The sequence below is a fragment of the Amblyomma mixtum genome, chromosome 10 (genome assembly GCF_055824585.1).
Source record: "Amblyomma mixtum isolate Tamu chromosome 10, ASM5582458v1, whole genome shotgun sequence".
Taxonomy (NCBI): Eukaryota; Metazoa; Arthropoda; class Arachnida; order Ixodida; family Ixodidae; genus Amblyomma; species Amblyomma mixtum.
The window spans coordinates 32,047,071-32,064,178 of NC_143021.1; the positions used below are offsets into that span (position 1 = coordinate 32,047,071).

The 17,108-nt window shown below is 45.8% G+C and overlaps 1 protein-coding gene across 1 annotated transcript in view; it reads right to left on the bottom strand.

Annotated features, from left to right (window-relative positions):
* Window positions 1–1,362: 1,362 nt before the first annotated feature.
* The window catches only part of LOC149325542 (uncharacterized), an 89,553-nt gene continuing 73,807 nt past the window's right edge, over window positions 1,363–17,108 (bottom strand). The window contains exons 5-6 of the mRNA XM_089564330.1: window positions 8,258–8,341; window positions 1,363–1,499 (exon numbers count right to left, since the gene is read on the bottom strand). Coding sequence (XP_089420456.1) covers window positions 1,363–1,499; window positions 8,258–8,341 — 221 coding nt within the window. The remainder of the gene's footprint in view (window positions 1,500–8,257; window positions 8,342–17,108) is intronic.

Here is a 17,108-nt window from a genome sequence, read left to right on the forward strand (position 1 = left end):
AAACCGTGGAAGAAACGTCTTTCCTGGTTGATATATTACAACTGGAGTATCGCTAACGCATTGTGAACCAGTTTATTTTTTCATATCATACGCCTGCACAGTTTGACGTGTGATTTGAAAACTGCTTCTGCTGAGAAACTTCACGCTTGAAAAGCTCGGTGTGCAATTCCTGCAAGTACTGCAGTGCTCAAGTACTGCAGTGCAAGTCATGCAGCTTCGCCATTCTTCCGATCTCTAGTGATTCTTATATTCTTCATATATGCTTCGATTCTTCAGGCATGCAGTGTCACGCGCTCTGACTTAGTTACGGGAGGAATGCAATACATTGCGTATTGCGCACTGGTGTTCACCTCTTCTTTTACGGCTACTGGTCTAGTCAGTGGCTAGTGGTTTAGCGGCGGCTTTACGGCTAGTGGTCGCCTGCGATGCGTCATCTCATCTGACACGATGAGTGCCTGAAGATTGGTACGGCAGCAAAATTATTAGTAGACCGATCGGTTAACAAGGGCACGACAGAGATCCGACCGGCCAGATATGCGCATGCGCACAGAACTGCGCTTCGCGGCGCACATGTGGCCGGTGAGTGCGCGGTGGCGCACCGGCTGACCTGCTGCTCGGTGAGCGAGAGACACCGCGCAGTGGTTGTCACGATGCATATATACGTGACAATATCTGGGTGAGGCAGATAAATGTTATGGCATTGGTATTCAACCTTGTTACCCTCTCATGGAGAACATGGATTTCTTTTTTTCAATTCACCTTGGCCTAATTATTTCACATTAAGAGGATGGATTGCAACATGTTTGACTTAGAGATTCTTTCTTGTAACAGTGGTTGAAAGCTGTTGGTATACTGGGCGTACTGGGCGTTTAGTTCAGAATATTCCACCCAGGCTTCCCGTAGTTGGGCACGCAACTCTTCTTGTCTGTGTCAAAGAGGCTGCCCGGTCATAATGGCACAAAATTGTATTTTTGTCAACAAATTTTTCTTGAGGTAACTAATCAAGTCACGCAGTGTGCTGATTATATGGTTTTCAGTAATTCGTGCTGAGCCAGCGAAAGTGTAGACCACCATCGACCACATTACAAAAATAAAAAGCCATATGTTTGCTAATTGTAGTAAAAGTGCAAGACCAGCCTCAGCTATTGCTTATTTGAATCGTGAAACGACACCAATGTTTTTGACCATCAAGAACTCTTCGCTAATAAAATACAGCGCTCTACCGCTTCCCATCCCCCCCCCACCCCCCGCCGAAAAAAAACTTTTTTTTATAATAGACAGATTTGAACACCCAGCACACATGGGAAGACAAAGAAAACATTGATATGCACGTAAGATGCATCACCCTTCAGCACTAATGCTTTATTCACGAATCTCTTCCATGTCGCAGATGTCCTCGCCGTACATTGGAACCGCGACGCCGCATACTGATGCGAAATGATCGATGCATTCTTTCGGCACGTCGTCCACAGTTTGTTTCGATACAAACAGCACACATTCTGAAAATGAGGTTAACGTAAGGAAAGAAAATGTCAAGCCCATTTGGCGAATTTGTCTCAGGCTCTAATCGTGTGTTGCTACGAACAATTGCGAAGGATCGGTTTAATACAATTCAGTTTATTTTTCTAGACGCTAAACTCAGCGTTCACTTACAATAAAAGGTATTACTAGCGCCTTCAATGTACCCTAGAGACGGTTCATGGATGAGCTCATCTAAAAATATGTCATAAAAAGGACTCAGCACTGAAGAGGAAGCATGCAATAATAAGCATAAAAGCTAGTAAAATATGTTAACAGTGGTGCGATCAATAAATAAACATAATCATGCTAACAGCAGTCGCATTTTGGCTGCTACAAGTCAGGAGATGAGGCCAGCGTGTCGGAATCCAGCTTTTCTTTTTAAATAAGCCACGTAGATGTCAACAAAACTAAAGAAAAATGCAAAATATATACAGGCTAACATCGGTTAAATATTGGCTAAATGTGTATATTTTGGGATATGTACTTATGAGCGTAAAATGTAAAAGCAAAAATAAAGCGATATTTTTGTAGTAATTGTTATTTATTGAATATGTTTGGCGCTCAAATATACGGCGCAACGTAGATGGTCCAGTTTTGTTGCGAATATTTTGTTTTAGAAGGCCTGCATGCCATCCAGGAAGAAGAAGGTGAGCCCAAACTTCAGTCGTAAATTGTTTTTTAATAGACTTCAGGAACAATGTTATTGGGAGGCATATACGCTTACGACTACTCTAAGTCGGGCGTACCTTCTTGATTTCATGCAACCAGAGCTAGATTGTGCACTGTGGGTCCCCCTTCATCGCAGCATTGCGAGAAGTCACTAAGCACGTTGGTCCAGTTATTCTCTTTTCTATTCATGATATAAGAAATTATTCCAGCTAATGTTACCCTTTACATGTTGCCCAAGTATTCTTCATGAGGAGGGTATATAGAGGCTGCAGCTCCAGTGGAATATCTCCGTTTGCGTACTTCCTGCTCTAATGCCTCTTGCGCACTAGAAAACCCTTCCTTTTCATAAACCAGCCACTGCTTTCTTAAGCGTTGATTTTGAGAGTGCCAGTAATATTTGAGTCCCCAACGTAAGGAAGCTCCACCATCATATCCGAAGGTTTTGCGGAAACCTATACTTTGGCACAAAGCGCGCAGAAAATGAGCTTGGCGAAGACAAAAAAAAAGAATCAGACAAGCGTTGTCTTGTTTCTTGTCTTCTTCCCAGTCATTTTTCGCATGATTTTTGGCAAGAATGGATTCTGAACAAGCTCAAACGCACACCTAACTGATCCCTATCTCACTTGGCTTGTGTAACTCAATTCTTAAAAGACACGAAAAAAGATCATGCAAACGCAGAGATGCTGCGCCCCCGCCCCCCCCCCCCCCTCTCCTCCGTTTCCCTTACCTCCAAAAATATCAAAATTCTCTTAATGACTGGCTCTAAGCCTAAGCTCTGGAAACGTGAACAGTCTGAAAGTGGTTGCAGGAAAGGTGGATCAGCCGATAGCAGATTTTGGTGCTTGCAGGAGTAGTTCGAGCTGTAGTAGTGGTAGTAGTGGTAGTAGTAGTCGTAGTGGATTAATTAAGCGTAGTAATAAAAGGGAAGGAAAAGATTTCTGCTAGCCTTCGGATGTGCCATCGCTATGGGAAGCAACTGATCTGCGGCAGGGGAAATAGATTGGTAGCAGGCAGACTGCAGAAATGAAATGAAAGAGGTGAGGGTTCAACCAGTGTGAGGTGGAGAGAGGTACTGTATACAAGTAATCCAATTACATAATAACACATGTGCAGGATCAGATGCAGGAACCGAAAGATTTTGCAGAACACTGTCAAAGTCTCCCTGCTTTAGATATTTTTTCCTGCAGCGTTTGTAGTTTGTTTCTCAGCTTCTTGGACGTCTTATGCGATCTGTTCTTTTGTACGCGTTTACTTCTACCAAAAAAAAATGGGGGGACATCTAGGCCCCGCCTTAACGGTATGGTAGAATAGCGTTAATGGCACGCTCCAGCTGCCTGGGGTCCTCTGTGCGCACCCCTTCGGTGACATGGGCACCGTCGGACAAGACACAGTAGGTTTGCCATTTGCCATGTTGAACGAATGCGCCTCGGTTGCGGAGGTGTAACACGCCTGACTCGGGATCCAAGGGCGGCGCGTTAGAATTCTATCTCATCCTAATCTAAAAGGCCTGCTCGCTGTTAAAGGCAGTTCGCTGGGTATAGCGTTCTCGTAGTGCATGTAGAAGGAGGCGGATGGAAACCACGCGTAAGTAAGAGGAGGAGAGTACGATGGCAGTGCGGGAGTGCATAACCATATGGTGGTCGCCACATGAATCCTCAGTAATGAGGTTATTGCGGAAGAAGCTGAAGTACACAGGTTGAGGTAAAAAGATGAGGGCAGGGGATGAACGGAGGAGCGCACTATGGCAGTGCAGATGGGCAGAGAGCAAAGGGGGTTAAAACACATGGTTGACTTTGAAATTATTAGAGTATGACATTATACTGCAGTCGGTGTCTTGTGGAGGCTTTGTGCAAGCCTTCTCCCTGTCACGAGAGGTAAGTTTTCATCATGGCGATTAGTGACCTAATATTGAGGCAAAATTTTCAACCCGCACAAACAGTAGGACTTTTGTTCCTTCTTCGTTGATACTTTGTAGCCTATGGCCTGCATTCTTCCTGGAGCTTTTTCTGCCAAGGCACCTCCCCTTTCATCTCCCTTCTCTTTAAAATGCTACTTGTAACGATAGTAAATTTGAAAGGGACAAGGGAGCCACACATGAAGGCAGAAAGATAGAAAAAACGACTTTCTATCTTTCTCTCTACCTGTTTTGATTCCCATGCGCCTTTCAACTTTGTTATGAACACACTAGCCCAACAGCACGTACTTTCAAGGAGAGAGCGCTAGCGCTTCTGTACTTCAGAAAATCTGCCGTCGTCGTCATCGGAGTCATCGGCGGGGTGAGTAATAAATTCTTAGAGGAACAACCTAGGTGGGCCACGTAGGTTGCATGACCTTGTGGCATCTGGCAGTTAGAATATGACTGACGCAACAGATTCTTCAGAAAGAGCAACCTAGGTCGTACAAGCCATATCGATGCCATCGCAGGGCTGTGGTCCAGCGTGTAAACGCTGCACTACTGCGCCATTAGTGGCGTGAGACTGCGCAGGAAGCTATCAATGCAGTTTAAACAAAAACATTTTCGACAGAAGTCTGCCTGGTAATTTTTGAAACTGAAGTTGAAAAATAGTGACACCAATGAAGAATTTATTTTCAGCCCAATGTATCATGACCAACTCGGGCCTCCTTCAGCAGTGGCTGAAATTCGATCTAGCTGCCTTAGAGAGCGGCCTTCGCTTTCCCTTTGTTAACACGGGGCTAGGTCTATTAATGAAAACGAAGGGGAGTGTTCTCAGAGTTCTATTCACCGTCACCATTTTGAGCTGGATGTGCCATGACTGCACGTGGCACCTCTTGAACAGATTACGCTCCATGGCCAAGACTCTCACCTCTTTGAAGGAGGCTCTCTAGTCGGCGCATTCGCAATGCTCCGCGAGGGGGCTGTTTTCTCTTGCATTAATCGGATGACAATTTTGTGCTGCATGTTTCGCTGAACAAGGGTTTTTGCTTCGCTTATGTACGAGGCACTTGCAGCATCGAATTTTGTAAATGACCCCGGCTTGTTTTTCTCTAGGGACGCGGTCTTTGGTCCATGGTAGAAAACAGTTGGGTGTTGAAATGGCTTTGTTAGAGACACGGATGTCTCTCAAAGATGTCGTTTTTATAGAATTCTTGCTCGCGCTTCGCTGTCGCCCCTCACGTTCCTTGTTTCGGGTTTCGCTGTTTTCGCGTTGACTGGCCTTCGTGTCTGCAGAAAGAATCCTGTCCGGTCTTGGAGTTTTGCCGGAATAGCACAGTTTTCTCCTTCAAAGGACAATTCTTCAAAAAAAACCAGTGGCGCTGCCATGGACGCCGGAATCTCGGTAACTGCTGCCAACATAACGATCGAGGCCATTCAAGGAAAACCACTGCAGCCATTTCAAGAACAAATTGTTTCATTCTCTACAATGATGACTGCTTCTGCATCCTAAAAAGATAACAGAAGTGGAAACTTCGTTGCACATCTGAACTCGGTAGAGCCCTTTACCAATTCACAATGGAACGGGAAAAGAACAGCGACTTGCCAGTCCTTGATGTCCTTAGGGGAAGACGAGGGGGATACCTGAAGTTCGTTTTTTTTTTACGAAGCCGACTGATACCAGCCGCCACTTAGATATTAATACTAATCAGTCTGTTAACCACAAGACATCAGTTTTCTCATCTGTTCGGAGGAGAGCAAAGTTCATCCGCTCTGAAGCGAAGAGAAAAGTTTTTTACCATGTCCACCGATCTGCATACGGGATGCACGTTTGGTTTTATTAAATGCATTTCCCGCCATCAGGTTCAGAGGACAGGGACGCTAGTCAAAGTGGAAAAAACTAAACGCGCTCGTATTGTGCTTCCATACGTGAGGGGCTGCAGCGAGGCGCTAGCATGCATTCTATAAAAATGGGGCATCTGCGTGTCTCACAAATCCTTTTCAACAATCAGCTGTTTTCTACCTCAACCCAGAGACCACGTTCCCGGAAAAAATATAAGCGGGTGTCATGAACAAAATCCCATGTTATAACTGCCCGGCCTCACGCTTCGGAGAAACAAAATTCTCCGCCAACACTGCCTCAGTGTTAGACTTAAGATCGCTCGCTACGGGAGCTTCAAGTGTTTTACACCGGTGTGTTCAGCGAACGCGGAGAAGACCAAATCCAAACATCGCTTGTAAGACACAAGAAGCGTCATCTACCTCATGGACTTTGCACTCCTAATGAAATTTACAGCCACCTACGGTATATTCGGCGCATTTCCGCATTATATTAGTCAAAATTTTTATTAACGTGTGCATCACAACACGACGAGTCGTTTGACAACACCGGAATGCCCTGCGACAAACGGTTCGGCCGTAATGGCCGCTTGAAGGTCCTCGGAAAGCATGGTTTTGGGGCGGAAGGTTGCCTTTGCGAATTCTACATTTTGGGCTTCATCTCCATCCGTAATTTTATCCTAAAGAACATACCAAGTCATCTGACACCACTTCGAACATTCAGCGTCGAACAGGTGGCCCCCAAATTTTATGGAAATGCTGCTCCCTGGGGGGCGGGGGGGGGGGGGAGGGTGGTCCCACTTCGATGATCGCTATACTGGAACCTATATAGGGGACCAAAAGCATAGGAATAAATTGAGGCGCTACGCGGCCACTCTTGCTGTGTGGTATAGTCTGGTCAAGTGGTTGCTGTTTTGTCAATTTAACCTTGATTGCAGACCGACGCGTCTTTGAAAAACACCAGCAATAAAAGCTAACACCTTACAAACCTCGATCAGAGAATCAGGCAAAATAAGAACGATGACCGGTAAATGAATTTGGAAGGCAACCGCCTCGACTGGTACAGCGAACCCGCCGACCACGGAATCGCCTTCGGAGAGGTGAGAGTCTTGGCCGTGGAGCGCAATCCGTTCTATAGGCATCACGTCGAATTATGGCACTTATGGCTCACAGAGACGAAAGGGAACAGGATTCCGGAAACTCTCCCCTCTGCGTACGTTAATGCACTTCGCCACGTGTTAGCAAAAGAAAAGCGAATGACGCTCTTTGCTGCTGCTGGCTCGCATTTTAGTCACCTCTGTAGTAGGAACAGAGTGAGTCTCGAAGCGTTGAGTTGAAAATAAATTATTTATAGGGGTACTTCTCAACTTTTATTTTTGATGAATGTAACGTCCTGAATGACAAATTCTGCATAACCGGGTATTGCTAATAAATTTTAAGGTACAGCTTCATACCTTTAATGCAGAGCTTAAATTATCGCTGCAACGTTTTTAGGCTTCTTCTCGAGTGCAAATTTATGCGTCCAATGTTTGACCTTATGTGACGATCCCTAGGTCAGTGGACGCGAAGTACACCGCAGGCGCCGTCTCCGCGGTGCCCAGCTGCACGGGGAAGAAGGGAAAGGGAAATAAACGCTCCCTCGCTTTTCAAGGAGAGGAGCCAGTTTGACTCCCGCCAGCAACGTGTACTGTCGCTTTACGGGCGCCCCTTCCCGCGCCCTCCTCAGGGCACGTCGGTGACCCGTTTCGGCATGCGCTTCCAAGCTCGCCCACTTACCATACTATAACACTTTAATACAGCCGAATATGTCGTAAAGAATGTTAGAATGATGCTACTGCACAGGCGTTGTTCAAAAATTTAATATTTTTTATCTGGTGATGATTTTTTTTTACATCAATATCGTTTTCGAGATATTGTTCAGAAAAGTTGTTACGATTTACGCATACTTTACTTTTGACGAATTATGAGGAATGATCAGTTAGCTTTTTTTCTTTCGAAAAAACTGACGGATGACCTGGGTATGCACATGCATATTTGGTAACCTTGCAAGCTTAGAAGAGACTGCACACACTTTGGACAGGTATCACCACAAAGAAGCCATGGCTGTTATGGCGGCTCACGATAACAGATATTCATAAAGTAAACTGCGGCTGGAAGCATTACCTCTTCCGCTCTTCAGGCTGAATAGTGATTTCTATATCACTGGAAGAAGTGTTTGCAGCATTTTGAGCGTATTTTATAGAAGCGTTGTTCCCGTCGTAATACTGTTGAAATAAAAGATCGCTGGCACGGAACTTCTGAAGCGACCCGCAAAACTAAAAATTCGCTGCTTACCATCTTGGTAGTAAACACCTTGAGCGATGACACAATTCATCTGGTTGGTGTAAGGGAACGCTATAACCTGGTTGTAGCTCGGATCTGCAAGCAGAATATAAGAACTGAAAAACGCTAAATTCAAAGTACATAGGTTGATATGCGCGCGTACTTGCTAACTCCTCTGTAAATTAACGGCAAATTATGCTATTGAGAAGCGGATTTTCTCGCTCTGAGGGATTTTCTCGCTCTGGTTGGTCTGGATCGAGTTCGCGAGCACCAGTGACATTTGGGAGACGTTTAAAGATAATAAAAAAAATGTTCGGAGCGTGACATGAACACACAAACACAAACCGCACCGATACCATCGCTTGTTTTAGTGTGGTCACCTTGTCTTCAAGCTTCAGTGAGGACAAAATAACGAACACGCGTCAAGTGCAACGTGCCCTTTTTGTTTTCATTTCTGTGAGCAGCGGACAGTCAGCTGCTCGCTGCAGCTTTAAACTTAGCAGAAGCTGCCCGCATATGCTTTCTTTAAAGCCATTCATGGAATCTGCCAGAGGCAAATCCGCTTCTACCGACCCCTTTGGCACGCACAGTACGGGTCGATACATCGCTATAATTCCTTATGAGGGCTTTCGTGCTTCCCCAATGCATTTTGCTCTTGTCTAGCGCTTAAAGTGCAGACAGTGAAACATGTGGTAGGGGAAGCCGATGCCTGATTCCAGCTGGTTTCTATGCCAAGCACAAATATCACCATTTTCACTCTCCCAGCAGGGAGATTTCAAGTTAACGCGATGATAATGTATTGAAAAGGCTCGGCTCAGAAGTGTCCATAATTTGATGCGCCTTTGAACTGGATCACTATATTGGGGCACAACTTTACCTTACAGAGAAGTTGAACTGCATGACCCGCGTGTATAGGTCCAAACTTTTGTGGCCTTTCCATTCAAGACCAAGGATACCGCTGATCGACAAGGAGATCAGCACGCAGCGCCACAAATTTTTAGATTTGGAAGATCACTACCTTGGAGATAATTTTATTGTTTCTATTATACCATACAGTGACTTCGAAAGAGGAAAGCTCGTGACAGTAAGATTTTGGCCGACATTTTCTAGAAACAGCTTGGTGTCAGGTACTACACGAGCCCCTAGTTATCAGCTTGCAGAAATATTACCAATGAGCGCCGTGTAATCCTGATCTTCCTATATTTGAAAAAAAAAAGCTTTATTGGCTAACCTAGGGAGATTCCAAGGCTTCAATATTTAGCATCTTTCTTGATTACCCACAGAAAATGTTATTCAAAACGGATGTTGGTGGTGTTCACGTACAGAAGAAAAGAACAGCGGACTTAAATATTCATGTTTACTATTTGACAGGTAATAAAAAGCCCACCACTCTCCATGAATGCCACAACGAACAAATATATTGGACTGTACTGTTCTTCGACATAGCCCAGATTAACGTTTTTATTTCCTTCTGTTCCACTTCTGGTCAGCTCATTATGTTAAGTGAAATGGCTCAAAGCCCCGTTAAAAAGGAGTCGCAATAGAAATAATGCTTTTGACTCATAACCAGAAAGTTACGTTCACTCAAAACCTGTTCTCATTCTGAGCTGAAAGACAATTTTTTATTGACAATTTTTGGGCTCTACGGCCCCTTTTAGCCATTTGAACTGCGCGCGCTCTCTTCCAGTGATCTAGGTGCGCGCAGGCAGCGCAACTGTGCATGACCGAACTCTCACTCGCCAGACGTGGCGACCGCTGCGATTAAGGCTTGATAAGTGCAGCAAAGCGGCGCGCGGTGGGATTCCTGCGGGATAATAAGGGAGTAATTACTCATTGGCATCCACCCGAGCGGAGCCATACGGCTACAAAGGAAAGCTATACAGCCTTCTCAGAAACTTCGTAGTTAAAGAAAAATTCGTCCTGGTCCGGGGTTCGAACCCAGGACCACCGCTTCACCGGAGCAGTCGCTCTACCAATTGAGCTAACCAGGACGGCAAGCTTATGGTAGGGCGAGAGCGAATTGTTCAATAATGGGTTCGAACCCCGGACCAGGACGAATTTTTCTTTAACTACGAAGTTTCTGAGAAAGCCGTATGGCTGCGCTCGGGTGGATGCCAATGAGTAATTACTCCCTTATTACAAATCTATTCCACCTTGGGGGATTCCCCTAAACATTTGACCAACACAGTTCCCAATTCGAGTTATTGATCAATTCGCTCTCGCCCTACCATAAGCTTGCCGTCCTGATTAGCTCAATTGGTAGAGCGACTGCTCCGGTGAAGCGGTGGTCCCGGGTTCGAACCCCAGACCAGGACGAATTTTTCTTTATGAAGTTTCTGAGAAAGCTGTATAGCTTTCCTTTGTAGCCGTATGGCTGGGCTCGGGTGGATGCCAATGAGTAATTACTCCCTTATTACAAGTCTACTCCACCTTGGGGGATTCCCCTAAACATTTGACCAACACAGTTCCCAATTTGAGTTATTGATCAATTCGCTCTCGCCCTACCATAAGCTTGCCGTCCTGGTTAGCTCAATTGGTAGAGCGACTGCTCCGGTGAAGCGGTGGTCCTGGGTTCGAACCCCGGACCAGGACGAATTTTTCTTTAACTACGAAGTTTCTGAGAAAGCTGTATAGCTTTCCTTTGTAGCCGTATGGCTGCGCTCGGGTGGATGCCACTGAGTGATTACTCCCTTATTACAAATCTACTCCACCTTGGGGGATTGCCCTAAACATTTGACCATTCCTGCGGGATGTATACACAGACGTCGGGGAGGTACCGTACTGGAATGAAGTGTGCAGATGGAAGTGCCATCTGCAACGATGGGATAGCTGTTTTGTGAGAGTGGCTTCTACGCAAGCAGCCAGATTTCATGTAGTGTTTCAAGCCCTCATCGCTGTCGCTTTGTCTCATCCATGTCTCAATGCATTGTGTTTAGTTCTTTATAACTGCCCTTTCGACTCTGTATATTTGTTCTTCCGCGGTAAGATGTAGCGCCTCTTTTTTCTCAGCCTTAGCTTTGCGCTGCCTGTAGAGGTAGCGCATGCTTGGCTCCGTTGTTCTATGATATGCCGCATTCGAAGAGTTGTTTTGGTTCTGCAAAAACCAGTCTTTTTTACTGACTGAGGTTGTGTCACTCGTCGCGCGAGAGCACGGCTTGCGGACCCCGTTCCCTGGAAGGCGAGGCCTTTCATATGGAAGTTGCACAAAACTTCTCAAAGCTAGTTTTGTGTCACAGCATGCCTGACTTGTAGTGGAACCAATAGATCGATGCAGCACAGAAATTCGGCAAGTAGAATCAGCATAGAGAGAAAAATGCCAATAATACAACATCCTAAGAGCAAGCTGTACATAAATCTGCAATTCGGCTGTTTATGCACTAAACAAGAAGCAACCTTATGTGCACCGGAAAACTATGGGCTCTTTTCCCATCTGACAAAATCAAAGTGCAAATGAGAACGCTGCAAAACCGTATTATCCTATAGTCATTTTTTATAGCAACATAAGCGCTGACCTATAATGGTGAAGAGTGCCTCAGAAAACTACGCACAGATGCGAATTATTGAATAAACAAAATTGTCTGACAAAGTATCCATGGGGATCTAACAACATATAGCAACCATAAACTAGCGGTGAACACGCCTTACTGATATGCGATTGCCTTTTTATGCAGGAATCATGCATGATTCCTAAGTATTTAAAGTTGGCTACCTACTGCAGTAGTGCAGGCTGTAAAATAAATGGAAGCAATCAAATCTAACCCGATTTGGAGCTCAATTAAAAAATGATTTATTTTTCTGGCTACTAATATTTATTCGATCACTTTTCAACCACAAATGAACTCCCCTTAGCTCCTTATTTATTTTATCTCTGGATTGAATTCAACAAATACAGGTGCGTCAGTGCGTGCAGACTGAAGCTTCGGCTTATAATAGAACATAAAACAGAGAAAAAAATTGCTTGCGAAGGCGCCGGGATTTCAACAAAGGAGAGGCCAGCATGCAACATATGTACCACAAAAGCGCTTTGTTTCTTGAGGAATAGAGGTGAACCTAGGGTATGCGCTGAATTAAGAGTGTATGCTAATCTAAAGGTCTTTGATTGAAAAGGAAGAAAAACATAAATTAAAAATTATTGCTTCCGCCTTTAAAGCACGTAAGCAGCGTTAAGTGTCCTCCGTAATTTTAGTGTTATTAAGCGTGAAGTATCACAGATTTGAAATCATTCCCTCTGAAGCTGTTTAATAGTGAAATAATTGAAAATATTGTAGCGGATGAATAGTTTTGATACATGTGAGAGCTCGACGGATCAAAGCTGGCCGCAAACGGCTCAGAGCCCACATCAATTTGTGCGCGCCTCCCCCCTTTTCTTCCTCGAACTCCTCAGTAAGCCGCTACGCGGCGTAACGATTTCGCCGGGGGCGGACGATTCTCGTCGTTGAGAAAGTTGGTGCAGATCGACGATGGCAGCCCTTCAAGTGAGCTGCATGAAAGACTTTTGTCTTAGGGGAACGGCGTTTATCCGTCGTCACCTTGGCGACGATGTAGTTCCCGTTATTCAGTCATTCGAACACGATGAAGGGGCCATCGTACTGCGACAGAAACTTCTAATACAGTTCTCTCTGCTGGGTTGGAGTCGAAGCCAGACAAAGTCCTGAGGAGAGTAAGTCACTGCATGACGACGAAGGTCGTAGTATTTGTCGAGCGGCGTTGAGAGACCAGTGTACGCAAGCGGGCTATTCGACCCGCTTCTTCGGCACGGCATTGTACCTGGGAAACGGCGCGTTGTCGTTGGGGGAAAACTTGAAGATGGTATCGAGGAAAACGCGGGGAGTTCGGGCATATAGCAAGCAGAAGGGGGAATACCCGGTGACCTCATGATCTACCGTATTAAGCGTACGCCACATGTAGTAGCACTGCGTCCCAATTGCGATGGTGACACGAGGCGTACAGAGAAAACAGGGTTCTCAGGGTGCGGTTAGTGCGTCCGTGAAGAGAATTGGCCTGCGAACGGTACGGTGTGGAGAGTCGGTAGTCTGATCCACAAAGGCAAAGAATTTATTCCCCGACATCAGCAGTAAATTGCCGTCCACGATCACTTATTATAACAAGGCCGGAATGCTACTTGCAGAAGAATAACAGAGTGCAGAAGAAACGACGAAACACCACCACCCTTTCTGGTAAAGAGAGAGGTGGTCTGCGCGTATCTGATGAGATAGGCTACGCGTACACTCACCCAGCTGCGTCCCTCTAAAGACTCCGGAAGACCAATCAGGTCAATTCTAATCTTTTGAAAAGAAGTGGTTAGTTTGACGGGCTCCAAAGAATCGGCCGGCGGCGTGGTTCGTGCCTCAAGTCGATGGCATTGTTCACATGTTGCAGCACTGCTTAGTGGTCTTATAAACTTGCGGCCAACAGAAACGCTGTCGAACTCGGTGTAGGGTACGAAAGAGGCCTATATGCGAGGGTGTGATGTCTTCGTGTATAGCGTGCGAAACTTGCGCGCAGGGACTTTTTGGGACGAACAAAGCAGGTGAAGATCCTCGATGGATGGTATTTTGAGCAAAATACCATCACTGATTGTAATTAACGCAGACTCTACTCAAAATTCTACCTCTTTTATAAGGGGCTGCAGTGAGAGATAGCTATGGTGCTGTCGCGTAAAGGTCGGCAGACTGGGGAACGTCGGCGCGCACGAGGCTAAACACCCTTCGAAACTGTCCTCATTGTTGACCGAGGTCTGCAATGGGTGGCGTGACAAGCAGTCTGCACCACTGTGACAGCGCCCACATTTGTACGAGACAGCAAAGTTATATTGATGTAGGCGCAATGCCCAGCGCGCTAGATGATGCGATGGACGGTGGAGTCCGATGAGCCAGCAGAGAGAATGATGGTCTGTGACAATAGTGAAGTGGCGTCCACTTAGGTGTCGTCGGATTTTGTACACACCGAACACAACTGCGAGGCGCTCCAATTAAGGAAGAATGCAGTTGCGCTCACATTTTGCTAGCGTGCGGCTGCAATAAGCAGTAACGTACTCAATCCCATTGTGCAGCTGGACAATTACCGCCGAAAGACTTACGCCGCTGGTGCCAGTGTGAATTTCCGTCACAGCAGAAGGGCCGAAGTGCCGCAGGAGTGGTGCTGAAGTGAGAGAAGATTTGAGCTGATGGAACGAGGATTTGCACTCGGGGGTGCATACAAACTGCGAATCGTAGGCAGAAGAGAAATGAGGGGGTTGATAAACCTGCGCAAAGCCAGTAATGAAGGAACAAAATAAGAAGAGAGTGCGAGGAAGCTCCGAAGGCTTTTTAGGGTGTGTGGAGTTTCAAGATGTCATACTGTAGCGATCATCTGCGGGTACGGCCTCATGTCATCCTCGTTGACCAGGAATCCAAGAAATTGAGTTTACTGGACCCCAAAATGGCACTTCTTTGAGTTCAAAATGAGGCAGCCTGGCGCCCTGAAGAACTTTCTCCAGTTGGTGCTTTCATGTGAGCCCATGCATGATTATCGCCTTCGCAGCGAACTTTACTCCCTAATATGGCTGGTCTTCACCCTCGTGCTAATAAAACCACCAAAAAGGGACGTTTATTGTGCACTGGAACTGCGCTGGGATTATAGGGCGTTTAGCAGGGCTAAAATTATATTTTAAACACCCATCTGTTTCCATTTTGGCCCTGTCGGATCTTTGACAGGATATGTATTTGACTTACAGGACACGGACATACTCTCCACATAGTGACAGTAGTGACTATTATTTGTGCGCGTGAGGATGGTGCCGGATTATGTGATTTAGTTATTGTAGGTGTTACTACGATGGAGCAATTGCCGACAAAAACCGCAAGGCTAACCCCACCTGTTGCTTACAGCATCTCAACTCAACTCCCGCTGTCCCGATGCATTCAAGAGCACTATGAAGTCTTTCATGGTGCTCTTTCGTTTTGCCGAAAATGGTGACATCATCCACGTAGCACATGCATACTTCCCATTGTAACCCACAAGTATAGTGTCCATAGATCGCTCGAACGTTGCGGGATCATTCCATAATCCATACGGCGTCAAATTAAATTCGTACAAACGATCTGGGGTTAGGAAAGCTGTCTTTTCATGGCCGGATGGATGCAGGGAAATTTGCCAATAGCCAGATCGAAAATCAAAGGAGGAAAAATATGACGCTGAATACAGACGACCGACTGCGTCGTCAAAACGAGGAGATGGGTATGCGCCTTTCTTTGTTAGCGCATTTAAACTACGGAACGCGATTTTCTGTATTCGGCGCCATATTTCTCCTCCGTTGATTTGAGATTCCTCGATGTACTGCGTGTATGTTTCACCGGGTAGCTGGGCTCTCTTGGAAAGTTTATGCTCATCGGGTTCCTTCTTGGCAGCAGTACCCCCAAAGAATTTAATTTCTTCAACAAACCGGCTCCAGGTCATGAGATTTTCCTCGTGGTTGTCAAACCAAGTCAGAGCCGTGCCAGCAAGAAAGAAAACGACGTTGTATAGGCGGGCGATATAGTTGCGGCTGTTGTACGAGATGCACCTTTCATAATGTCGGAGCCATTTTTCAACATCCTCTTAGGACTCGTCGTGGAATGTACGTGATTGTGGCTCGTGGGGCAAGGTGATATCTTCTTCAGCTGGCTGTTGCTGGCTCTGTGTCGCTTGCGTGGTAGCCATTGAAATGAACTCTAGAGGCAATAAAGATCACTAACCTACTACACGGCGGCTGCAACGGGGTACTGGTGAATACAGACCGTTTTTATGCCAGCACCTCCACGAAATGTAGTGGATGAAATGGTTTGAATACAGGCGAGAGGTTGACGGATCAAAGCTGGCTACAAACGGCTCAGAGCCCCGATTAGTCTGCACGCACGTCCCTATTCTACTTCCTCGAACTCCTCACTACGCAGCTACGCGGCATAACACTATTCTCGGCAGTTGCTAATGATGAACTGTTTGATGACAATTTAAAAAACTAGTTTTAAGCCGAAATTCATCTTGTCGGACAGAACACCGGGCGAGGACCACCTAAGCAATTTTTTTAGTATTTGACACAGAAATTTTGTTGTGAGGGCTGTGCATCGTTTGCGGGCTACAGCCCAGAAATTGTGGTATTTATCGTGTTTGCTACCGCTGACTGCGTCGTTGTGCCTAATTTGTGGTGTTATTTTCTCACCTTCATGTTTTTTTGTGAATTAGTTTTTTGAAAGAAGGTGGTGGCCAAACCCTGCTCATGCGAAGCAGTCAGTAGTAGGTTTTGGTCACCGCGATGACATTGCCTAGCTATGTCACTCTGGAGGTGAAGTGTAAAATATGACCAATGAGCTAGAGAGGCAGAGAAGAGAGGTAGGTCTAAAAATTAGCACGCAGAAAATAAAGTAATGTTCAGCACTCTGACAAGACAACAGCAGTTCATAACTGGTAGCAATGCGATAGAGGTGGTAAAGACATACATCTACTTAGGAGAGGTAGTGACCGCTGACCCCGATATCAGCAGGAAATAACAAGAAGAATATGAAGGGGTGGAACGCATATCGCAGGTTATCTCAGATAATAAATGGTAGTCTACCAATATCCTTCAAGAGAAAAGTATACAACTGCTGTATCTTAGTGATCGTCACCTATGGGGCAGAAACATGGAGGCTAACAAAGAGGGTGCAATTTAAGTTGAAGACAACGCAGCGGGCTATGGAAAGAAAAATGATAGGTGTAACGTTAAGAGATCGGAAGCGGGCAGAGTGGGTCAGCGAATAAACGCGGGTTAGTGACATCCAAGTCGAAATCAAGGGGAAGAAATGGGCTAGGGCAGGGGGTTAAGGCGAAGGCAAGATAACTGCTGATCTTTAAGAGAAATGGAGTG